Here is a 26,460-nt window from a genome sequence, read left to right on the forward strand (position 1 = left end):
GCAAACGAAAATTTGTTGCCTTGGAACAGAAATTGATAGGTCAGTATCCTGATCAAACAGCGATATTGGCATTATTAGTATTATTCCACGAGAAATAAATTTATAAAGACAAACCCTATGTAGTAGGTCATGTCAGTTATGTTAAATTGTTTGACTTGCCCGTTGTCTTTGCTCCCGTATGGATGCCTTAAGAATGAGATAGTAATCTTGAAACTCAAAAGGGAAAAGAGAATCTTAGAGGCAATCTTACCAAAAAGCTAACGGCCACAAGAAGGTTAATGTGGCTTGTCCAAGTCTCTCCCTGAGTGTGGGGCAGGCATTGAATCTAGACTTTCCATCTAAGCTTCTTTGCATTCATTGTTTAATAAGATTTAGATTGCCTTTTAAAGCTTTGGAAATTGCAATAAGAACCTGCAAATAAATAGATTTTTTTTTGTTAAAGTCCATAGCTAATTTGAAGTTTCATTATTGAATTAATAAAACCTTTGTCTTTAGACATTACAAATAACTAGACAAAAACCATTACAAATAACAATAATCATTCCCATCAAATCATCTCTGCTGTTTACTACCGCACAATTTCACAGATTGTTTCTGGGTTTCACACGTTGAATCTGGGTTTCAGATTCCAAGTAAGATCATTGTGTTTGATAATCTTGAGATAGTTTAGCCTGGACACGCTATGATTTATTAATTTAAAGCATGTTTTGATATTACCTATTGGCAAGTGAGGTCTTTTTCTACCCATTAAATTATAACTTATTTTCTAAATGTTTCATTCACTTAAGGCTATGGCAGAAATGATGGCTGAAAACTACCATAATATATGGGCAAAGAAAAAGAAAATGGAGCTGGAGTCCAAAGGTAATATTTTCCAAAAATCCTGATTAAAAAACAGAGTGCAACTCTGTGAATATATGGTATGGATAAAACCATCTTTTTATTACACCTTTATTAGAATGGTTCAGATACGCCTACAACAGTTGCAGGGTGGGAATTTTATAATTTCCTGCCTGTTAGTGTACATTTCTTCATGTCTGGGAATTCTACGACTCTCTTACCCATTTTAGCATGTAGATATCGATATGCCTCATCCAAACATTCGAGGTGTTCTGTGAATTCCTTACACTTCTCCCCCTGACTTCTATCCCTAACTTAAATATTTCTCTCACGTCATCCCTTCCCCTTTTCCATCTCAACCCCTCTGCTTTGTCCACTCTAGTTACGTCCTTATCTCTTACATGCTTTTGCTTGGTCTTTGCTGCTGTTATTCTTAAATACTAAAATGACATAATATTCTCGTAGTTGTTTCTCAGATGTTCTCTTAACTTATTTGCATGATTTCTGCAATTTGATGCATCCTACATGGATGGGTGATCTCTTTCATTGTTATTTATTCACTCCTGGTCTATAAACATACTGGTGTGTGTGTGTGTGTATGTGTGTGTGTGTGTTCACGCATGTGCTCTCTCTACAATTACTTCCTAGAGGGACTTCTTTCCCCCAGTGAAGCAATAATTGTCTCCAGGTCAGGGCCCCAACTTCTGTTACTCTTATAATTCTTACTGTATAGTTCTAGGCATCAAGAAACTCTGTTTCTTATTTATTGGCCTAGGTAAAAATATATGGGAGATAGTTTTGAAGGGTGGGGATATTTCATGGTGGAAAGTACAGCTGGGGTCTTGAAGGGTGGTAGCTACACTAGTCGTGATCAGACTAGTCTTTGTCTTAAGTCGTGATCAGACTAGTCGTGATCAGACTAGTACAAGTGAGAATCCATCACAGAAGTGAACAGAGAGGATCCCTTACACCAGAATTGCCTATTCCAAAATTTGACTCAGGGCTAGGCCTGTTTTTCTAGAACCATTTTATAAACGTTTGTTAAATGAATGAGCACTTGTCTGGCCGACAGATAGTTGAGCAGATGGCTGGCTGGCTGGCTGAGCCATAGAGGCATTGAGTTTTGCTTAGTGAAATTCTTGAAGGGGCATCGTCCACATGAATAGTAAACAAAATGCCTATTTCCTGCGTAAGCAGATAGCATGAAAAATGTCAACTCTCAGGGTGCCTGGGTGGCTCAGTCAGTTAAGTGTCTGAGTAGGCTCAGGTCATGACCTCACGGTTCACGAGTTTGAGCCCCGCGAGGGGCTCTCCACTGACAGCTTTGAGCCGGGAGCCTGCTTCGGATTCTGTCTCCCTCTCTCTCTGCCCCTCCCCTGCTCACGCTCTCTCTTTCTCAAAAATAAATAGACATTTAAAAAGTCTAGTCTCTCTTTTTCCAAGTATGTTTTAGTCACTGTGGCTTGGCCATTCAGTGTCCTACGGTCAGTGTTTTCTTTAAAATAGGCCACCTGTTAATGAGACGTCCCAACCTCTGCATCCCGTGTGTACGGGTCCAGATTCCTACTTTGTAGCTGGGAGACCGGCATGGTCGCAGCAGGCTAAATGGTGAGGTGGTGGTATTAGTCCTCAAAACCTTAATCCTTCTTCCTCCACGCGTGCTTCCCCTTTTGAAAGAAAAAGGGAGTGGCTTAGGGTCAGAACAGCACCCCAGTAGGAAAGGTGTTAGAATATGCAGCCCTGGCTTCTTTGGGTTTTGAAAAGAGCAAAAAGCAAGAAATGAGTCTTAGAAAGAAGACGGGCTAGAGGCTGTGGACAGTTTTTGGAAGGAAACTACTTGTGTCTTTTCACAAATTTGTTCTCTCACCCAGGGGCTTTGACACCAACTTGTGTGCTGACAACTCGGCTTCACTTCTCAGTTCTGGGCTGGCGTGTGGGAGGTACCAGTAACCTCCCTGGCTTGGTGCCCATGATGTGTGTGTGCGTGCGTGCATGTGTATATGTGTGGGGGGAGGGCAGAAAGGAGAGAGGGAGGGAGGGAGAAACACCAGGAGTGAAGTATAGGAAGTAAGGAACAAGGAAACAACTATAAACAGAAAGTCATTTAGAGTCACACACCTAGACACCTAAAAGCTGCATACCTCAGTTTCTACCCCGTCCTGGGCTCTTTATTTTCTCTCCCTCCCATAATAACCTATTGGTGTCTGCCCCCCAAATCATTGTGGTTGCCAAATTAGTATATTTACTAGGAATAAAGGACTAAATGCAAAAACAGCAGATGATTGCAGGATGATCAAATTGATCTACACATTTTTTTCATAAAACATTTCCACAGATCTCTGCTGATGGTAGAAGTCAAATTTGATCCTTGTGTGCTTAATAACGTATTCTGTATCCTTCTTGCTTTTCACAAAATACCGGTTTCTGTTGTCTTCTGAATATTCTGTATTATACTTGATACTATGAGTACTAAAGTATAAAATGACTGATGGCTCCTTAAAATGCTTAGCATTTGTTGGCTTTGTAGCTGTGATCTGTCCCTTTGCATTTATGATCGTATAGTGTCACCTAATGGTCAGAAAGCTCAGTGTGTGATCACATTTTTGTAGATGGCGCTCTCAGTCCAGGCAAACTCCAGGCAGACATGGCATTTTCTCCTTTGCCTTTTTGTTTGCTTTTTTTGTGTGTAGGGCAAATTCAGTATGATTGTTTTAGTAGCTCCCGGCCACATCATGTTGGACACTGATATTATAGGCTCTGTGTTGCACCACCGTTCAAACCAAATATTAAAGTATTTTTTTTTCTGGAATTTCCATAGTAGTTGTGTTTCAGGGAATTTCAGGATTCCATTCCAAATATATTCCCATACGTGTCTTATAAGGTTGAAATCTGGTGTACACCATGCTAGTCACACTGATGCTGATCGTGAGATCTCTACGTCTGGAATTACCAGTGCATTTCCTGAAACTTTTATAACTTTTACAAAAATTTTTACAAAATCTCTACTTTTATGAATACTTTGTTCATTATTAGTTTTTTAAAAATTTAAATATTTTCTAGAATTTTTAAATCTAGAAGGCTACTCTTTGATATTTTTCACCAAAATAGGTTAACCGGAAACCTAGGTGCCTGCCACAACTTTTAGTCACATACATATGTTACTCTTATGAGATGTTTAAGAGAGAGCAGCTTTGAACTTAGCAACCCAAGTATGGGTTTTGCGTAGAATATACGGCTATAAAGTACTGTTTGATCTGGGAGGCTTACTAAAAATTCCATATTTAAGACATTTTTTTTTCTCTTCTCTCTGTGAAGTGGAAAGTGAAGCTTAGCCCTTATAATTGCCTTATGATTTCACTAGCTCGAGCTGTGCAAGTTTTAGTGTGTATTTACATGCTCCACATCCAGAGTTCATTTGAATGGAGAGGGTAACACGGCTTCTTCTCCCTTCTTCTGTGATTACAGGTGTCATCAGCCCCGGATGTCACAAATGTCTACATGTCCCTGTGTTTTTTTGTTTGTTTTTAACGTGTGTGTGTGGTTTTTTTTTAATATGAGAGGGATAGAACGCATGAGCAGGGGAGGGGCAGAGAGAGAATCCCAAGCAGGCTCCATGCCTGGTGTGGAGCCTGACGTGGGGCTCAGTCCCACGACCCTGGGATCGTGACCTGAGCTGAAATCTAGAGTTGGATGCTCAACCAACTGAAGCACCCAGGTGCCCTATTAATTGCCTCTTAGAAGACGTATGCACAGTGTTTCTTTGAACAGGTTTGCTAAATTAATTGGAACATAAAAGGTGCTGGACTTGAGAAACTTAACAGAAACCCATGGGGGAGGGGAAGGAAAAAAAAAAAAGAGGTTGGAATGCGAGAGAGCCAAAGCATAAGAGACTGTTAAACACTGAGAACAAACTGAGGGTTGATGGGGGGTGGGAGGGAGGGGAGGGTGGGTGATGGGTATCGAGGAGGGCACCTTTTGGGATGAGCACTGGGTGTTGTATGGAAACCAATTTGTCAATAAATTTCATATATTTAAAAAAAATAAAATTCAAGGTCAAAAAATAAAATAAAATAAAATAAAATAAAATAAAATAAAATAAAATAAAATAAAAGGTGCTGGAGAGTCAAGAGCCATATATGATTTATGTATACTCTATGTATAACTAGAAGATACCAGAAGTTCTGTAGTGTGGTCCTATTATGCACATCATCTGTCATATTTCAGATTATTTGCTCATCGCGATGCTGTGTTCTTGTCTTGACATGCTCTTAGGAGGTGGAAACCATCCCCTGCTGGTACCCTATGATACACTGACAGCCAAAGAGAAAGCCAAGGATAGGGAAAAAGCACAGGACATCCTCAAGTTCTTACAGATCAATGGATATGCTGTATCCAGGTAAAAGCACACGTACCAGTATATACCCTTGTTATAAAGACTGACCGTTTAAATATCCCCATCATATTTAATGTTGCAAATGATTCAGGACCCGTTTAAATCTTAGTGCTACTATTTAGTATGTTCAAAATAAACACATCAGAAACATAAATGCCCTGGACTGTTTACCACCTACCTGATTCCTTTCACTACTTAGGTTAAATCCCATCCATCATTTAGGCAAAAATTGGGGGCAGAAATGACCCACTGTTTCTCTAAAGTGAGTCTTTTTTTTTTTTTTTTTTGCATAGTAATAGAGTTACTCACTACAGTTTTATATCATATGCAAAGTATTCCTTATAAATTAAGTCTCACTTTTGCCTGTAGCTACAAGAATATTAGGTAATGTTCCATATTTGTATATACCATTTATACTTTTTAAGCAAAATTTTACCTTCCAGTAGTCTGTGTAGAAACTGGTTTCCATGTTTCATTTTTGCTGCTCTAGGGGATTCAAGGACCTGGAATTGGACACACCTTCCATTGAGAAACGATTTGCCTATAGTTTCCTTCAGCAACTCATTCGCTATGTGGATGAAGCCCATCAGTATATCCTGGAGTTTGGTAGGTACCTACATCAGGGTGTAGAACAGCACAGTCTCCTGGGCTGTTTATGGTCTGTTCCCTGGTGGTATAAACACTTTCTATCCAACCTAGTACTAAACAGAATCTAGCAGTCAGTAGGCAAACACATTTTTTAGGGATGGCATAATTTACAGAACTTAAAAAAAAACCGAACACATCATTCTTTTCTCCTTACAATGTTTATTGGCATTGATTTTATATTTTGAAAGACACATTGGATGGATATCCCAATCTAAGGTACGGTTAAATCTTCCCTTTTGAAATTAATTGCCATGCTCTTGAAAAAATGGAAACTCTGTGCATCCCCAAACTTTCCAGGCAATGTGAAGCCCTCAAGTTTATCCTGTGTAGGGATACACATTTATAGTAGAATATCTGCAATGCAGAACACTTTACTTAGGGTCTTTTTAGAGTAAAATGAAAGACCTCCTCCTCCCACGTGGCCCACCAAGTATGAAAAGAATTCCTTGTTTTAACTCTTAGATTCAGATTTTCAAGACAGCCTCCTCTCACTTCTGTTATTTCATGATTGTCCTGAGTACCACTGACTTGAAATTCAAGTTGTTAGTTACCCAGCTTCATGTCGGGTCGTCTTCAAGCCACCAGTTGGTATTAAGATAGAAGGAAGTAGGATCTGGCCCCTTTGGAAGAACAGAGTGTTCTGGTGATTATCTTTTCAATTTCTTTTTCATGCTTTTTTTTTTTCTGATTTTATTTTTGTTTTTTAATCCTCATTCTTTCTCCTTTTCAATACTTTCCCCCAGCCCATCATCCTCGCCTTAGCAATAAACTCATCCTTAACAAACCCATCCTGACGAAGGAGTCTTCTTTACTACTGTTTCTTAGAATTTAGGACTTAGTTTTTGGCACAGTGTCAGATTAAAGTTCATAGAAATTTGAGCTCTGGAATTTACTTGTTCCTGGTCTCCTGTATCCCAAATGCGATTAAAGATTTTCCAGTTGAGTGTCCTTCTCTTAAAGAACTTGCCCTCTCAATCTGTTCTTTATCTGCAGTGCGGATGCTGTGCCTTGGCACTCTTCTTAACTACCTTTTTTCACAAAAGCCAACCGTGCAAACTAATTTACAGTATGTAATCTTTTTGTAGGTCCTGCAATGATTTTTAAAAATTTTTTAATGATTTTTTAAATATGATTTACGAATCATCCTGAAAAGTAGCCACATTAGTCTCAGTTAATGAAATTTGATCCAAAAAACAAAAATGAAGCTATGGTGAATTTTTAAAGCTCTTATGCACACAAATGAAATATTGAAATTTCTCAGGCACATTTAAGTGTATCCGAGATGAGTGGCAACTCAAGTTTACTCTTCTTTTTGGCAAGAGAGAAGAGAGAAAGCAAAATCAAGGAAAAATTAAGGAAAGCAAAGGAAAGCAAAAATTAAGGAAAGCAAAATTAAGGAAAAAAAACTTTTTAAGCTCGACATGGATAACAGAAACAGAAATTCAGAGGGTAAAATGTGTTTGGGTTTTCTCCCCACTGTGTTCAAGTTTCTGAATAAAGAAGTGTATGTGCAGAGGGAGTATTAAGAACCTTACTTTAAATTCACCCAGTTAGGGCACTTCTTTATTTCCACAGGATAAAGGGTGTGGGCAGAAAGGTGAGGCTAGATCCATAGAAAGCCCAAGAAATTAAGGTGTTGTTTTACCCAAGAAATTAAGGAGCCGAGGTCACAGGCTCCTTTTTCAGACGGCTGTGACAGAGAAAATGCAAGAATTCTGTTAGAGGAGCAGAGTTGGGACCCTTTACATTTATTTTAATTGCCAGTTTTCATTGTCACTGCAAGGAAAACTTCTAGATGTCTTCTTTTGTCTTTAAATTTACTGCCTTTGCAACACATTGGAGGCTAATGGCCGTAGTAAGACTATGCATATGCCTTTTTCTGATTTTTGTATTCCATCTAGACCACAGTTCTTTCCATCAGCATTTTGCACGGAGGCATTTTTGTTAAAATGTGTAATGTAAATGCGTAATGTAAAAAGGGAAGATATTTCCAATCTAATTCCTTGAACTGTTAACATATTTTGTGATGTGCAGAATTCCGTCTAGACGTAGCTTATATGGGAAAGTCCCCTACGTGGATGCAGCCACTTGGCACAATATTCTTGAGAGTAACATTCTTAATGTAAAAGTGATGCCTGCGAGTGTACAAAAGCCGTACTTTTCTTTTATTCATTCGCTGGAAAGAGCATTGTTCTGATACTACAAAATATTACCTCAGTTTCCTAAAAGTCATCCCAAACTTAATGTTTCAGATTTTACAAAATCTGTCTCAAATTGCTTTTATTTCTATTTGCAAAAGAACTGTTTTCAAGCAACAGTTTGCTTCTTACACAATAAGAAATCTCTGCTTACAAATGTTACTAAAACTGTATATCCAGTTGTGGATATATTTTGCTCTCCCGTGTGTCTGCATATCATCCTGGTTATTAGAGTTGATGTCACCTCCTGTGGATGCGTGAAGGAGGCACAGGAGGGCCACTTCAAAGCCCAGTGCATTCGGTCGATCAGTTCTTAACCTTTTGAACCATGGGGAAAACTCGGGTGTCTTTGCTTTTGCTCATGGAAATTATCTTGTGACATAAGTGAGCTTCTTTACTCCTGAGCAGAATGTTAATTTGCCAACCGAATATTACGGTCGTGGTCCTCCCGCTCATCCCAGGCTGGCTTCCTGCGATTTTTCACTTGGCATATTAATATTGTAACTGCTACTCCCAGCAAGAAGCAACTATTTTTATTAGAGGCTCACCAATCTAACAATCTTAACCAATTTTTGTTTCCTGAGTTTATACTCACTGCTGTCATCCCTGGCGAGCTTCTTTCTTACCGAAAGAAGATGTGGGGTTTTTATGTGACTCTATTCCACTTTTCCCGCTACGTGTCAAGAAGCTCGTAAAGCTACGCCAGCGTGTGTGTGGGCTGTCCTCGATAGAGTTTTTTATTGCGATTTGGGTACTTTTGAAAATCCCTTTTAAAAAATTGTCATACTGCCGAATGAGGTTAGCCTTGATATTTTGGATGGGTTTCTATGGTCGCTTTCCTGGGATAACACGTTCAGCGATGTTATAGTTGTGTGTTCTACGTGTTGCTTTTTGGGTGGAAGATCTTGTAATGTTTCAAGTAAACAAAACATGTTCAACAACTCTTCGTTTCTACAGATGGTGGCAGCAGAAGCAAGGCGGAACATTTTCCTTACGAGCAAGAAATCAAGTTCTTTGCTAAAGTACAGTATACACTCCATCTTGTTTTTCACTCCCTGTGTTTGTCGACCGAATATACCCTTTAGATCTTTGCCTCTTTACGGAGCGTACTGGTCTACCGGTGTGAGTTCTACTACAAGTAAATATTTTGTGGCACAGGAGTAAGTGCATGAGTCATGTAGGATGAATTTGCGCCCAGAATACTCGGTCTTATTTTCACTCCCTGCTCTTCCTGCCGTAATTCACAAATCACTTCAATCTGTAGGAATCAACGTTCTCCTTACTGGGCTTTATCAAATGACAAAGAGGAAAAATAATCTACTTCTTCAGTTTGGTTGTTAGGATTTAAAAATGTACGAGCATTTCTTTTGTAAAGGGGAAAAGAATTCATTTATAAATTATAAATTCAAGAAGTTGTACATGATAAGAAGCTTTACTGTGTAAGCTTTATTGTGGGAAATAAATACTCGTTTACAGCAGAGGAAGCTGAGGATCAGAGAGGGTGAATTGTTTATATGTAAAGTCTACCCAAATATCGTTCTTCATTCCATTTAATACGAATTTATCAAGAGTTTGCCCTAGGCCGTTCACATTCATGACTTCCTTTCAGCCAGTCAGGAACATTCATGGCTTCCTTTCGGACAGACTTCCTGTCTCCGGTCAGGAGACAAAGTGTTGCAGATTCTCCTCATTGGGTCCATTCACTGGCATAGCATGTGCTGCGTGTATCCAGTCTCTGTCAGGTGTTAGACTACGTCCCGGGGATTCCTGTCGCGAAGACAGAATATGCCCTTGGGAAGCGTTCCTGTTCATACGATGTTGCACTTAGCCTGAGGACGTAATGCTTTCTGTCAATTTATTTTCGAAGTCCTTGCATTTGCTGGTTCCTAGAGATCATTTGCAAAATGGCGTGTTGTTTTGATTGATTCATATTTGGCCTCTTTTATATGTTTTCAGATTTGTGCCCTTTACTGTAAGGGAGATTTCTCTCGTCTTTTCTTTCCACTCAGTATAGCACTCAAAATCCGTATCAAGCATCCCGAGTTTATCCTGGGATGCGTATTGTTAGTTATCTATCATACTGCATTGTAATCCCCCCCTTGATAGCCAATTATTACAAATGCTGTATCCATGGCCTCTAATCATACATTTAAAATACATTCTTGTATTGCCCTGTGTACCCCTAGTGATTTTGTTTGCAGACGCCTAATGTGGTTTAATTTCCTCTGAGTCTGTAATCCATTCATTCACATGTTTATTGAGTAGCTATTATGTGCCAATCAAAATCCAGGCAATGTCACAACTTCCAAGGAAGATCACAAAAAATTTGTATGTTGCTGTTATATATAAATATGCCATATGCCACATTGTAGGAAAAATGTAGTTAGACAGACTTGAGTCTAAATACTGATAATGCCAGTTATTTTTTTTTCATTTATTTATTTAACAAATATTTATCTAGCGCTTGCTGTAGGTCCCATAAAGTCCTAAGTACTGGTGACCCAGGGGTAAACAAAGCAGAGCAAAGAGTTGTTCTAGAAGCCAGGAGAGCACAGTAATGGGAAACAGACCCAGAAATGTGTATTGTTCTTGTGTATTTTATCGACTCTTATGGAGAAAGACTAATTCAGAATCACACGTATTAAATGCAAAATTGCAAATGATGTTCTAAGAACAGAGAATATGGGGATTTTACCTAGTTGAGGAGATCAGTGGACGGTTATCTGATGAAGCACTGAGCTGAGGTCTGCAGGAAGAGTGGAGTGGATGGGTTACGGGGTGTGGGAAGAGCATTTCAGACATAGGGAATGGCAAGTGCAGAGCCTTGTGATGTGAGCACACAGGGCAAAGAAGAGGAATTCGCCAAAGGGCAGCAGGATTAGCATGCGGGAAAGGCCAGGCGGCTCTGAGAGAGGCCAGGTGAGAACCCTGTGGAGGTAGGTAAGCGGCAGTGTGACTTTGAGTAGGTCACTCACTTTCTGCACCTCAGTTTAATACCTGTAAAACGGATGATGACGCTTGCCACACAGAATAGTTACTAGGAGCAGTGAATTGACAGTGTGGAGTTGCAATTCTCACACACACACACGCACGCACGTGTGCACATACACACCCTCCAACCCCCACCCCCACCCCCCACCCCCCCCCCGGGACTAGAGATAGCAGGGTAAGATTTGAGAGAGGCATACTCTAAAATCGTGCCAACTGGCAGGGCTATGGATACTGGGGGACCTGCTGCAGGTGGACGGAAGTCTGGCTGCCCCAGAGTCTCCGTCCACCATGTAGATCTGTTTTCTTTTCCTTTCTTTCAGGTTGTGCTTCCTTTAATTGATCAGTATTTCAAAAACCATCGTTTATACTTCTTATCTGCAGCAAGCAGACCCCTCTGTTCTGGAGGACATGCGTCAAACAAGGAGAAAGAAATGGTGACGAGGTAAAGAGCTACACAAAATAAAGACTGTTGTTGAGCGAAGTGTATTTGCATTTGAGGAAGAGCCTCTGGGGGCCTTGAGGTGGGAGCATGCAGTGTCTACCTGGCTTCCCTGACCCTTGGCCCCTTGGGATCAAACACGGAGGAGGATGCTCTCTACAAGTTAATACGTGTGTTCTAAACGTTGAGTTTTCTTCCATTGTGCTGCTAAATATAATGCTGAATAGAAGGAATAAGACCCCCATCACAGAATCCACAGAGTCATCACCACATTAGTATTTGTGATAAACGGTGCTTTTTTCTAAAATTTTTCTTAACGTTTATTCATTCTTGCTAGAGAGAGAGCACGAGTAGGGGAGGGGCAGAGAGAGGGAGTCACAGAATCCGAAGCAGGCTCCAGGCTCTGAGCTGTCAGCACAGAGCCCCATGTGGGGCTCAAACCCACAGAACCATGAAATCACGACCTAAGCCAAAATCAGACACTTCACCAACTGAGCCACCCAGGTGCCCCAATAAATGGTGCTTTTAACATTACTTCCTCTAAAATTTCTGAGTCTACTATATTTGCCACAATTTTGAAAAATAAAGGAGTTTTTCTGGAGGGCAAAATCCCATTTACAGAAATCAAATTTTTCAACATTTGTGTGTAAATAATGACCTATCTTGGAAGAAAATGACGTAAAAATATGTACCTTTCTGAAGATTTGCACCACTCAGGTTGGCAATTTAGCAATGCTTTCTCATTTCTGTTTAAACCCGAGTATTCCTCATAGATTTATTTGTGATTCTGCTGGGTATTTCAAGTCTGATTTTTCAAAATATGCCAAAATTTAGTACATATGTGATGGATTACAGAGCAAATCTATTTCTGTATCATCAAATTACACAGGAGTCCATACCAAGCTTCTAGATTGTATTTGAAAGAAGTTTCTATAAAAATGAGTAACCTAGATAAAGCAGGCTACAAGCTTTCCTTGGACTTGACTTTAATGATATGTGATGTCATGTGATGTAAGATTGCAACCGCGTTAAAAATGGCCCCAAACTTCTTCAAATAATAGTCTTCCTGTGAAGTTGGTATAACCGATTATAGTTAAAGTAACAGAGAATCCATCCAGTGACGCACTTTGTTTCTACCGCCTTTGTTACCAGAAAAAAGGGGGTGAGGGGCTACTTTCCAAGGTATGAATCTCCTCCTGACTTTGGAGTGGTCTCTTTCCGCTTTCCCTGGGAAAGAGAGGCCCGGCTCTCTGCGTTTCACTAGTGCCCTAATCGCTTCACCGGCCCACCATCCCCGGGGGCTAGAAAATGCCAAGGCATCAAGTTACCTTTCAATACCAGAGAGCCCAGGCTATTGCAGTCTCCTCACCCCCGCCCCCTTCCCCCATCAGAGTAGGATTTTGTAACAGCAGCTTTGTTCCCAGAGTTGGTAACTTGGGTATCAGTCAATTATGTAAACCAAGAGAAATACAATCAAAGAATATAGGAAAGAATACAAATAAAAGTATGCAAATTCTATTCCCCCCCCCCCCCCATCATGTTTGTATCTCCATTCCATTTTCATTCTTACTCTGAGAGCTGTTCACTGACCACAGAGGTAACTAATTTTCCTTTGCCCACTGCCCCTCATAGAAGAAATTGGAAGAGCATCGCTATTCTGTGCGAGCCTCAGTTGATGTGGTTTGGGGGCCTGAGACGCCCCCTCTTTATTAACGGCTCACCAGAAGGTTTTCTGTAATTTCATCTTCAGATTTTCTCCACCTCAGGCAACAAGGACCGGCACATTTTATTTCTCCCGTTACCATTTCCAAAAGAGAAATGGTCTCACATTCCAACATATAAGAATGAGATGCACACTGATAGAAGTACCTTATTTCATCACAGCCCTTGAGTACCAAACATAGGTAGATTTTAACCTCAGAAAAATTCTGGGATGAAAAATGAATAAAGTTAATGATAAAGAAATTACGGCACATGGAAAATGCTGTCTGGTCATTAACATTATGATGGATGCAAATATATCACATCTTAGGACAATGGTTATTTAAAAAGTAAAAAATATATATATTTATTTAAATAATATGGATCAAGATCTTTAAAAAAACCTCTAAATTTGGATGTGTAGAAGAATATTGGTAGGGAAGAAACTTGATTTTAATAGTTGTTTCCCTTGGGTAGCATAGTAGAGGTGTTTTTCTTACCATTTTTATATATTTTTAAAGTGGAAAAAGTCTTACTTTTCTGATCATAAATCTATGTCTTAAAACAACCCAAATCACCGTCACACTAACAAAAACCAACTACAAATTTTTTAGACATGTTACAGTGGGATCACTGAAATTTTATAAATGTGATTTCTTACCACTTCAGTTAAATATTACTTTGGCAGGGAAAATAGGTTAAAAAGAAAAAAGGATCAAATACAAAGAAAAAAAACCCCACTGTCCCTGCTACTGTGAATAAGCAGTCATGCCTTCACACCCATGTTGAACACTGCAGGAGTAGTTTTAATTCGTATTTAACAGTTGCGTGTAGCAGTACGGCATGGGTCTAAATTAACCTCCACATTTAAGAATGGGTTGTCGCCATTAGATGTTTGGATACTTTTTGGCACTAGAAATCATATGTCGAGCATTTATTGTGTCTAAAGCCAGCACCATCATGTCTGTGGAAAAGAGTAAGGTGTGCTCTCTGCTCTCTGGGAGTGTAGCTGGCAGTACCTAAGTATGTGGGTAAAAATATAATTCTAGTAGAAGAAAGCCATGCAGTGCTGTGGGATTCAAGGACAAGGAAGACCACATTGGGTGGGTATGGACAGGCTAGAGATATACAGAAGACACGATAATTCAGAATTGACTTTCAAGAATCTGTAGGTTGTAGTTTAAGAAGGGGGACTATTTTCTACGTGTCGATAACGTATAGAGTGTAGAACATAGCAATTTAGGGTAAGTGTGGGTGGCGTAGATTCATTATAGAACCCTGTCATTGATATTAACTGCTGGAACAAGGCACCTTCTTCCTTTTTTCTTTTTAATTTTTATAATTAATCTTTTTTACTTAATTCCTGAGCCCTATGAAGCCTTTGGGATAAAGGGCAGTCTGGCCACAAAAGTGGGATTGAGAAGTGTGAGCTTGCTAAGAGGCCATGACAGCAATGCAGGCTGTCGTGAGGGAAGTGCTACCTTAAAGAGGTGGTTCTACCCACAGATCCATTCAGCATGCGTTTCTGAATGCCCGCCATGCCGTGTCCAAGGTGCCGTCCTAGGACTGAGGATGATAAACACACACATATAACGGTGCAGTTCCAATTAAGTGCACTTAAAAGTGCAGCTGAGTACCTGCATACATGTAGCGCTAACCACTTAACAAGTTGTGATGAGTACAACGGAAACATATATGAAGTACTGGGAATACGGAGGAGATGTACGTGGAGAGAGGGGTTGGATGTGGGAAGCACGGACCAGAGAGAATCACAGACCTTGGCAGTGGGTCATATGGCAGGTCCCCACGGTGCTGGAGTTTCAGTGCTGAGTGGTTGGAACAATATTGCTGGCAACAGTAAAAAAAGAAATGACGGAGACCTGGTTTTGAGAAGAAGGGGTTCAGTTTGGTTAGGTAATTACTGAAGCATGGGTACTGGCAGGTTATTCAGCCTGAAATGGCATATTTGGAGATTATCTGTACCCATATTATGCTCACAGTGCTGGAAGCAGATGAAGGGAGAGTAGATAGAGAAGCAAAAAGGTCTGAATTCCAAACCTTAGCGACTCATCACATCTGAAGGGTTTTCAGAAATGGTTCTTTGAAGAACACTGAGGATGATTTATTAGAGAAGAAGGGGAAACAGTGATGCCAAGTACCATAGGCAGCTTTCCAGGACCAAGATTGAAAAAGTATTATTTGATTTACTGATCAGCAAGCACCGAGAATTTCTAGGGAGTGTTTCTGTAGAGCAGTGAGACATCAAAGCCAAGGAATTGTAGGTGCGTTATGAATTCTTTTTCTTAATTATTTTACTGTTTATTTTTGAGAGAGAGTGTGTGCATGTGTGAGCAAGCGAGCGTGGTGGGGCAGAGAGAGACGGAGACACAGAATCCAAAGCAGGCTCCAGGCTCTGAGCTATCAGCACAGAGCAGAGCCCAATGCAGGGCTCGAACTCACAGACCCTGAGATCATGACCTGAGCCAAAGTTGGATGCTTGACCCACTGAGCCACCCAGGCGCCCCGATGAATTATAATTTCTTAAGAATGTTAGTAATGGAGGGATATACATACAGAAAGAGAAGACGGTATTATGGAGAATATTTTTAGAGAAACTGTAGGCCAAAGCTTATAATAATAAAACCTTATAGTTGATATACAAACTCCACTCTAAAAGTGGATGATAGCACAGGAGGAGAAATAGATACAGTTTGTCCTTTGTGAGAACCTGGTTTTCTACATATCTACATATTTCTATTTCTACATTTCTACATATTTCTATTTCTACATATCGGCTACTGATTAGGAACAACCAAAGTTAAGAAGCATTGCTATTTTAAGAAGTCATTTTTTTCAAACAGATTCTCAGACATTCACTATAACCCAACAGAATCGGACACAGAATAATGCTGTGTTTTTCATCACAGGAAAATGTCCTAGGTCTGGATGAATTGGGTTCAAACATGATCCTAGCATTACAAATTCAACATCATCTCAGAATGTTTCACACTGATACGACAGTCTCAGTTCGTAAGAAGTAAAACGAGATCACTTAAAACAGGTTGATACACATATAGGGATCCAAAATACGTACAACTCTGACAAGCGCTCACTCTCTAGAGATGGAGACAGATCCTTGTTGAATTAGCATAAGGCTCAGTGGGTCAGAGCACCTGGAGAATGTTGCTTATTTTATTATCTCTTTTTGTTTACATTATAGCACAGAGACAATGCAGCTCAGGAGGCTAATATCTCATTTTAAATTTAATATCTGCTTGAATAGATCATCGTTTTAAAGACTTTTAGAACTGCTAGGAGACGACTCAAGACCTCAAATTCACTGAGAGATTTGCCGATGCATGTTCTCTCGGAAAAGCTGTACGATACCCTTTATAGTTATTTTTCATTAATACATTATTCTGCATTGTTACAGAAATGAGAGATGATAGCCAAAAGTTACTGTTAAAAAAGTCAGTGTCACAGACGTGATTCTCCGTCTCGTGACTCCATTTTTTTTCCATGGCATCGTCCATATCCCCAGTCTTGGGGAGGGCATGTCTACACACTGCTGTTTATGGGAGAGCTTTGCGAGACAGGATGGGGCAGTCAGGATCTAGCTGGGACAGTCAAGCTGGGTGTGGGTGGTGCGGTACAAATGGGTCATCAAGGCTAGAGCTTTCATCAAGTTCTGGCTACGTAGAGCCTCTATCTGAGAGCTCAGAAGTGTTTGGGTAGATGTGAAAATAGTATCATTTGCAATATGGAAGGTTACATGTCATGGTAGAGATTTGCACATGACCCCTAGGAGAGGCTGGAAGGAACCCTTTCAGCTTGGACTGGGAGTGGTGAAGGAGCACTGGGTGTTAGCAAAGTCTTGTTGGAGTAGACATGTCTGTTGCTGAATCCTGAGGGATGGATAGAAGGGAGTATAGCAGGGAAGGGAGTGAAGGGTATTCCTGAGAAGACCTGGAAGGAGCCCGCCAGACTGCAGCCTGGGGACAAGCTGGGACAATGGCAGGTCTTTCCCAGGTTCTGATGTGAGAGTTAGTACATATCAGTGCTGTCCTGCTGAATGCAGGCCACCCTTATTTGGGATCTCCCACGGCCGATCCCCAGGAACACAGTGGCCCAGAAACTTGCTCTGGAGGAGATAGAAATAGGCTTAAGTCAAACATTAGCATGAAGAGCCCTTGAAGTTATTGCATCTGCAACATTTTTCTGAGTGATTATCAGTTGTTCAAATTCTATCTCTACCTCACTGTGTTCAAATTCACTGGATGCTTTGGTGTATATGGAAGGGGTATGCTCACGGTTGGAAAGAAGGAAAGTTCAAATGATAAACATACTAAACCTTAAAGTGACATTTCATGCCCCAAGTGCCATACTTCTGATTTCAAATAATAATCCATAACAACAACAACAAAAATTCTAGAATTTCAGTGGTACATTTGGGCAGATAAAATTTTAAGCGTTTTCCTTGTGCTATTTGAGTAGTCATATTCTTATGGGGTTCGTATAGATTGCTTTTATATTAATTAGCTTTGCTTTCAAATTTTTTTTGGTTTCTTTACTTATAATATGTGCTTTTTTAACCATGTTTGTTAAAGATATGCACTCAAAGATTCTTTCTTTAATACCTCTACTCCACGTTCTGCTCAGAAAATTGATTCTTTCTGCGTGACATCATGTTGCTTTTTTCCTGCTCATATATCAGCTGTTTATTTTTCTTTTTTTCTTCTTTTTTTTAAATTTTATTTTAATTTCTCCCTGTCTTTTCTATCTTCCCTCCCCCTTCCCCCCTTTCTCTTTTGTTTTTCTTTTGTCTTCAGCCTATTCTGCAAACTTGGAGTTCTTGTCAGGCATAGGATTTCACTATTTGGTAAGGAGACCCTTGCAACAAATACTAGCATGGCCATCACTTGGTTTTCTTTGCCAATTTTGCACTGTGTTGTGTGCTGCTATGTTGCATGAATGCATGTTTGCATGGCTGCATGCATGGTTGTCATAGGCCAAGATAAGGTCCTCGAGGTCGTTTGTAAGTAGCATTCTCTATGGTGAAATTGAAGACTGTAACTTTTTTATGCTGGTCCAAAGCACATTTGAAAATCAAAAGGTTGTATTATGAAAGAGAAAATGAATGGACATGGCGGCTTCTGCCATCTTTTATTTCGGAGGGGTGAAGTGCAACTGGGCCCTTGAATTCATTTGTCTGTTTCTGATAGATTAAAGAATGAGCTGTCATAAATCAGAAAAAAAATTTTAACTGCACTTCTTCTTCTTCTTCTTCTTCTTCTTCTTCTTTTTTTTTTTAATGCTCTTGACTACAGATTTGCATGTTGACTGCATTCCAGACATTGGAGCTTCATGGTAGAGGCAGTGAGGCAAGGACCTCACGTGGCAGAAGTGACTTTTCTAGCATCACCCACCCCATAGTTAGCTTTTGTTTGTGTCTGAGAATTCGCGTGACTGAAGTCCACACACCGCGCACCTGCTTTTGGACAGCCATGCAGGGCAGTCACCCACATGCCACAGATTCTCCTTGCCGTGGGGCTTTAGGACTCCAGAGCAGCTGGCAGAATTTGTGTTTTCATTTCCTGCATCTGTTTTTGTAAAGCACGAAAGCAAACTTCAGCTCTGTGCACTGTCGGTTTTGAGACAGTGTTGGGGTGATTTTAGTAATGAAATATTTAGTGTACTGATACAGATGTAAGTTCAGTTCCATTCACAGGAAACGCTAAGGGTTAAGTCATTTCTATATAAGACACAGTGAATATTTTTAAAGTTTATTTACTTACTTATTTTGAAAGAGAGAGAGAGAGAGAGAGAGAGGAGAGAGAGAGAGAATCCCAAGCAGGGTCTGCACTGTCAACACAAAGCCCAACGCAGGGCTCAAACTCAGGGATTGTGAGGTCATTACCCGAGCTGAAACTAAGAGTCAGACGCCTAACCAACTGAGCCTCCCAGGCGCCCCTGTATTTCATTTAAATTGCCTGAGTTTTTGCATTCATATTTAAGTTGTGCCACATCATTGGGCAAAATCTCTTCAAAGTAATTTCTAGTTGACTGATTTTTGTTTGACTTTTCCTCGACATAGAAAAATTTGTATGAACATTGCGCAGACAGAATTGTTAGAAACTCTTCAACTTTCTCGTAATAACAGTGGATTCAAGTGTCCTCCATTTGTCTTCCGAGAGTGTTGTCTTATTCTGTATCGCTCTGATGGGGACCCCTTTTCTCAAGGGCAGTGTTTGCATTCTTACTGATGAGCATGGTCATATTTCCGTTGTGCTGTTTCTAAGTTCTTACTGTAAATTCTTGGCTTCTTAGTTTATATTTCACTATAATTTCTTTTAAAAATGTTCTGAGGTGTTCCATATATGGAGCAAAGAACACAAATCTTGAAGACAGCTTGATGATACAGTTTGTTGAAATTTTCCATCCACGCATACATGTCCATTTGCTCAGATCAAGACATAAAACATTTCCAGCACCCCAGAAGCCTCCCTTGTGCCATTTCCGGTTTATAACCTCTGCAAAGGCACTACATATAGACTTCTTTTACTGTGGATAAATTTTGCCTATTCTTTAATCTCCTATGTCTCTTAAGGGACTAGTAATTGAAGATAAATGCATTGATGAAACTTGTACTACCTCTCCATGGAGACAAGCCAGACTTTAACATTCGTACCATCCCTACATGATGCTGATACTCCATTTAGGCATTGTATTTTAAATCCTGTAGCCTTTAAATACTATTATTTTTATTTATTTTTTTTTTTAAATTTTTTTTTCAACGTTTATTTATTTTTGGGACAGAGAGAGACAGAGCATGAATGGGGGAGGGGCAGAGAGAGAGGGAGACACAGAATCGGAAACAGGCTCCAGGCTCCGAGCCATCAGCCCAGAGCCTGACGCGGGGCTCGAACTCACGGACCGCCAGATCGTGACCCGGGCTGAAGTCGGACGCTTAACCGACTGCGCCACCCAGGCGCCCCTATTATTTTTATTTTTAACAGGAATTTACTGGAGAGCTACTTTACCTCAAAAGCGTACTTGTGTGTGTCTTCTTTATATTATTCTAGCGTCTCTTGTTTTCAGGGTTTCAAATTTGTTTTGGCATTTGCCTATACAATAATACGAACTTCGGGAGGCCTTTGTTAATCAAACATTTTCTAATACAGTCTTGTCAAGTTATTAGAATCTTTAAGTCTTATCCGTATCACCTTTACACATGACAGTTACAACCTGGCTTTAGACTCTAGTAGGATGTCCCAGAAAAATAGTGGGCTTCAGATAGGAAAACCTAGATATAAATGCTTTATTTGTAACTAGACCAGCTGAATGATTTGGACGAGAGACTTGATTTCTCTGAATCTTTGTTTTTGTTTTTGTTTTTACATTTAAAAAAAAATTTTTTAACGTTTGTTTATTTTTGAGACAGAGACAGAGTGTGAGCAGGGGAGGGGCAGAGACAGAGGGAGACACAGAATCTGAAACAGTCTCCAGGCTCTGAGCTGTCAGCACAGAGCCCGACGCGGGGCTCAAACCCACAAACTGTGAGATCATGACCTAAGCTAAAGTCAGCTGCTTAACCAACTGAGCCATTTTTCCATTTTTAAACTGGGTCACAATAAATACTAATCTTAGAGATCAGTTGCGCATAGCTGATCGAATGTAAGATAATGAACGTTGAAGGATTATGTAAACTGCAATCTTAACAGCTTTCAAACCTAAGGGATTCCTAGGAGAACCTAGAGGACTTGGCTCTTTAAAGTACATGCACAATTAAGCCTTTATAATTTACCCATTTCCAGAATGAAGTCGAAGTGGTATACCAACTATTTATTTTTGATGTATCAGTTCTGCCATTGTGGATTTCCCTAAAGAGAGAGACCTAATGTACACACACACAGACACACACACACATACACACACACACACACACACACACAAATACATACATAGTGGTCCTTTATAGTCATATTATCTGTGATTTTTTCCTTTCTCCCTTCTCTAACATGATATCATTTTTTTCCAAATTCTGGTAGACAATACGCTGATCATCAAAGTGGTTTTTACTGTACTGCTTTAAATTTACAAACTGTTTATGACTTAAGCCAAGGACAGATTAAGACAGTTAAAAGTTGAGGTTGACAAAGGAATGCCCGGGCTTTGTGTCTTAGGAGCGATGACCAGAAGTAAAGATGTAGAAAGACACACCCTCAACATGTCAGGAAGGTGCGATTGGAGACACAAGGGGAATATTCATGCCAAGAGACAAAATATCCGTCTTGGTGGTAGTGATTGTGGTGAGTTTAGGATCTGATGAGTAAGGGACTCTTTATTCCAAGCTGGCTGCCAAATTAAATTGTTGTTATACTTCCAGACTTCATCTGTAGTTGAAGGACTTTTCTGATTAATTGAAGATTCCCCACATTTGGACTTCTATATTTGTGTATGTCTTTTATCGACTTAAAAATGCATTCTCTACATTGAGGCACACTATTTAAGAACTAAAGAGACCATCAGTACAAAACGTTTTATGCTTCATATATTTTTTTTGAGGCATTTAAACCGTTTCATTTTATATTTGAAAAAGCTAAGTCTTTTAAAAGCAGAAACAGGCCCTATTCCCCACAGAACAGTAGTTCTGATGAATCCATTAGAATGCTTTATGGAAAAATATAACAGTGAAGAAATTAGTATCTTCATTATACACATATATATATAGGCCTATATATATATATAGGCTTCCTGTTTGAATTCTGACATCCTCGTTAGTGATTATAAGTTGGTGTACTCTTGTATTTAAGAAAATTGGTTAGGACATGGACGGGACCCAGGCAAGTTGAGAAGTGATGGCAATCCCATTTGCCATTTTCAAGGACCCATTGCCAACTAATGAAATATTGCTTTTTAATCCCACCATTTTTGCTCACTTTTGCTAAGTGGAAATTCTGATTACAAATGCCAACGATGGTAGAAAATACATAAGCCCTCCTGCTACAGCCTGTTTAAGCCTTTCGGTCAGTTGGAAAGGAAGCAGAATCTGGTAACTAAGCCTCCAACAGGGACAGCCATGGTGCCACAGGTGTATGCAAATCAGGACTTCATAAGGGCTTTATTTTTATATGTGAAATAAATAATAATAAAATACAATCTAATGCCTTAATAGCATTCATTTGATGCATTCATTCAATATTTATTTTTAATTTTTATTAAAAATTTTTTTAATGTTTAACTATTTTTGAGAGAGACAGGGACAGAGAATGAGCAGGGGAGGGGCAGAGAGAGGGAGACACAGAATCTGAAACAGGCTCCAGGCTCTGACAGCTCAGAGCCTGACGCGGGGCTCGAACTCATGAACCAGGAGATCACGACCTGAGCCGAAGTCAGACACTTAACTGACCGAGCCCCCCCAAGGCACTCCATCAATCAACATTTATTGTGCTCTGCTGTGTGGGGTCATCCTTTCAGGGTGTGAGAATAGGAAAATGAAGATTTCTGCACTTCTCCACTGTGACCATCGGAGGCCAGTCCAGGCATCGGTCATCTGTCCTCTCGGAACAAACTGACCATTCTCCCTGAATCCCCTCTTGCTCTTCCAAAGTGTGCTCCACAGCAGTTGGATCTTCCCACAATCCTCTTTCCTATCACTCTCCTGCAGGTTCAGTGGCTTCCCTTTTCTTGAGAAGAAAATTTCTGAATCTGGCCACAGTAGTGTTTCATAGACTATCCCCTAAGTACCCCTCCATCCACCTTCCCTGCCATGTTCTGGCCTGCTCTCTGTGCTTCGGCTTAAGTGGCCTTCTCTCTGCTTCTTAAAAGTATCATATCCCTTTCTGTGCAGGGTCTTTCCACCTGCTGTAATTGCCTACTAGAATGGGGTCCCCAGACATAAGTCTCCTCTCCAGTCCTTCACACTCAGTGGAGTAAACTGCTCACCTCACCCTTCAGATTTCAACCCAAATATTACCTACTCTGTCAGGAAAACCTTCCCCAACCTCCCTGATTTTAGTCCCTCCCCCTACTCTTAGAACATTCTGTTCACTCGAGTACCTGTCCTCCATGATGTCCCCAGAGTCACATCCCTGTCTGGCACAAACCTCTCGGCTCACTGAGGGCTTATTGTATCCAAAGCCTGGCACATAGTAGGTCTTTTATCCATGTCAGGTGACTGAAGGAATGAACCAACTAGGTCTTGCCTTCAGGAAGCCTACATTCCAAAAGAGAAGAGCAGACACTTAGAACAAAGAGATAAGGGCTCTTGATTTGGAATTTTCTTACATTCAGAATAACTGAAATTTTACCTTTTTTTTTTTTTTTTTTGGCTTATGAGATGATTAAGAAAAATGTATCCAATTATCTCACATTTCATTAGAATCACATATATATATTTTTTTATTTCTTAAGGTGTCCAAGAAACCACTTAGGGCACTTACACTGAAGAGGAAGTAATGCATAATTAATGACTATTCAAACAAGATCATTAAACCCAGCCAACCGCGATCCTTTCACCTAGAGGAACTATTTGAGAAGGCACAAAATAGTTATCATTCGGAGGCCTTTTCTACTTTCACACTTTCTGGTAAATTGTTCACGTATTAGTGAGATAGCAGATTGTCCAGAGAGCTGGAGAGTTTCCTAATCTGATAGCGGAGACATTTTTAGGAATGCCTGGAATCAAGCAAACCCTCCAAAATTGAGCATAGTACTCCAAAATTTCTTCTGGTTTGTCCTCAGTGACCCTAGAACCCAATGTGGCACGTCATTAATTTGACTCCAGTATTAGCCGCAGGGATATTAAATAGGGTAAGTATTGTCACATATTTTTTTTTTAATTTTTTTTAACGTTTATTTATTTTTGAGACAGAGAGAGACAGAGCATGAATGGGGGAGGGTCAGAGAGAGAGGGAGACACAGAATCTGAAACAGGCTCCAGGCTCCGAGTGGTCAGCACAGAGCCCATCGCGGGGCTCGAACTCACGGACTGTGAGATCGTGACCTGAGCCGAAGTCGGCCACTTAACCTACTGAGCCACCCAGGCGCCCCAGTATTGTCACATATTTAAAAGAAGCAGTAGTTCTTGTTAAAATGTTGGGTTTTCTCCCCCCAGGAAGAGATGCCTGATTTGAACTGCCGTGTAAATCTTAATGTTATGTTTGCAGAGTTTCAGTAGTAAAGTGATACAGTAGATTCTATCAGTTGGTATCTCTCCCTGATTAACAAATTAATGTGTTAAATTTATGTTGACCCATCTGTTATCTCCCCACCCCCAAAACCCATTCAAGTGTTTAAAATGAGGGCTGCTATCTTGTTATCAGGAGATATTAGAAAACTAGTACATGTACGTATTATCCCTAAGAAGGTTCAGATCGTGCTTGTGTTTAATGGGACACATAATGAAAGGAAAATTACTTAAAGCACTCAGGGTCTCTGAGGATAGTGCATATCTGAAAATTGGACATGTCATTATGCTGGGAATTTAATAGTTCAGTTATGCACAATGTGCTGCTTTTGCTGAGTGTTGTTGAAATCACTAAAATATTGTTAAGGTCTTTCCCTAGAGTAACAGTTCTGTTGTCTCATGACAGTATACATAGCAAAGACAAGAGTTTCCTGGATTTAACTTGTTTTATGTGCTATATAAAAAATAACGCATTTCTTGTGAAGAAATAGGTGAGAAACGACAGAATTAGAGACCTATCATGAAAATAGTATCAGAAAATAGTATTAGAGCGATACAGATATTTCTTTCCTTTGAACATACCACTTTGAGAGAATGTACTTACTTTGGGGTAAATAAATAGAATATGTAATTATCTAAAATATATTTTCAGTTTAACTAAAACTTCTCACTAGGTTAAAGTTTCAATAATTTTATTCTGTTCAGTGTCACAGACTTCGGAAGTAATGAAGTCATTGGCCCTTTTCAGTCTCTTTTTATCCCCTCATAATTTTGAGAGAAATTTGTGCCTCTAGCATAGTTTTATTTCACATTATTAATGAGGATTCTGCCAAGATTAATCGTTTCTTCAAAGAATCGAACACAATGAGGTATTGTGTCAAGAGCCATGGGAGACAAATGAGGATGAAGAATAAAAATTAGAAAGTCTGTCACTGCTTTCCCAGTGACTCGAAACATCAGATTACAAAACAGAAGCAGGACATCACACGTCAGATTTTGAATAACATTGAAAACTCCTGATTTACAGGAACCTTGTATTAAAAGCCACAAAACAAATTGAGATTAAGATACAAAAGGAGTATTTTGACTCTAACCTCTTTTAACTTTGTTGTTTTTATTTAGAGAGTTGTCGTGTTTTATGAGTTGGTACAATCATTGTAAAAACCAAACGCTTGCTGTCTCTTGCTGTCAGATTCAGGTATAGATTATGATTTTAGTTATGTACCTTCATGCTTACGCACTGATGGGAACACACAACCTCAGAGACAAGTAGGCAACTAACTCATGGGTGTTTCCTTAAGTGTTGGTCAGTTACTGACCAAGGAAAGTGTGTTCCCTTTGAAGACAAGGGAAGCAGTTTGGACCTTGAAAGAGCATAAGCTGGAAAGTATCAAACTTTTGGTTTTTATTCTAGTCCGAGTAGTGAAGAAATTACATGTAGTTAAATACATGAAAATACAATCATCGCTTTAGAATTTTATCATCTTACTCCACTGTCACTAGCCTTTCCTGTCCTTACCGATAGTGTGATTGACATTTCTGGTGATGGTGATCCAGAGAGCCTTCAGAAGGGCGGGGTGCACGGGGTTCTTAGGTTCTTATCTTATTTAAAGTTCTTGCTACATGCTTTATCTCTTCAAAACTAATCATAAGCTAGGCCTCTACCCCTGCTGGTAGAATTGATGCTTTTGCTTGGTCTGCCCAACAAGATGTTGAAGATTCAATTTGTACTTTTTCTACATTCCTTAGGGGCCTCCCCCCACCATTTTTTTTTTTTTTTACACGGAGATGTTTCCATTCAAAGTTATACTGCGTCTAATATGGAGTATACCAAAATGTGACGATTCCCAGAGCTTATGGTGGGTTACTCTACAATCACAGAAATCTCCCATACGCCCTATGCATTTTCCTCTGACCCCCAGAACTTGTCTGGCCACTGGTACTATTTCCTATTCTTCACAGCCCACAAGATTTAACCGAATACCTGCTGTTTACCGGACACTATTCTCGGGGCTGGCCTACACCAGGAACAGAAATCCCGCCTCACGAGTTCATAATGAAT

At 39.9% G+C, this 26,460-nt stretch overlaps 1 protein-coding gene across 6 annotated transcripts in view; it reads left to right on the forward strand.

The window, feature by feature from the left end:
- Nucleotides 1-26,460, forward strand: part of RYR2 (ryanodine receptor 2) — a 767,906-nt gene that overhangs the window by 589,405 nt on the left and 152,041 nt on the right. For all 6 annotated transcript variants that reach the window (XM_030335594.1, XM_030335595.1, XM_030335590.1 and 3 more), the window contains exons 58-63: nt 789-864; nt 5,113-5,236; nt 5,724-5,839; nt 9,037-9,101; nt 11,391-11,512; nt 18,040-18,089. In XM_030335594.1, the coding sequence (XP_030191454.1) occupies nt 789-864; nt 5,113-5,236; nt 5,724-5,839; nt 9,037-9,101; nt 11,391-11,512; nt 18,040-18,089 (553 nt within the window). The remainder of the gene's footprint in view (nt 1-788; nt 865-5,112; nt 5,237-5,723; nt 5,840-9,036; nt 9,102-11,390; nt 11,513-18,039; nt 18,090-26,460) is intronic.

The sequence above is a fragment of the Lynx canadensis genome, chromosome D2 (genome assembly GCF_007474595.2).
Source record: "Lynx canadensis isolate LIC74 chromosome D2, mLynCan4.pri.v2, whole genome shotgun sequence".
NCBI lineage: Eukaryota > Metazoa > Chordata > Mammalia > Carnivora > Felidae > Lynx > Lynx canadensis.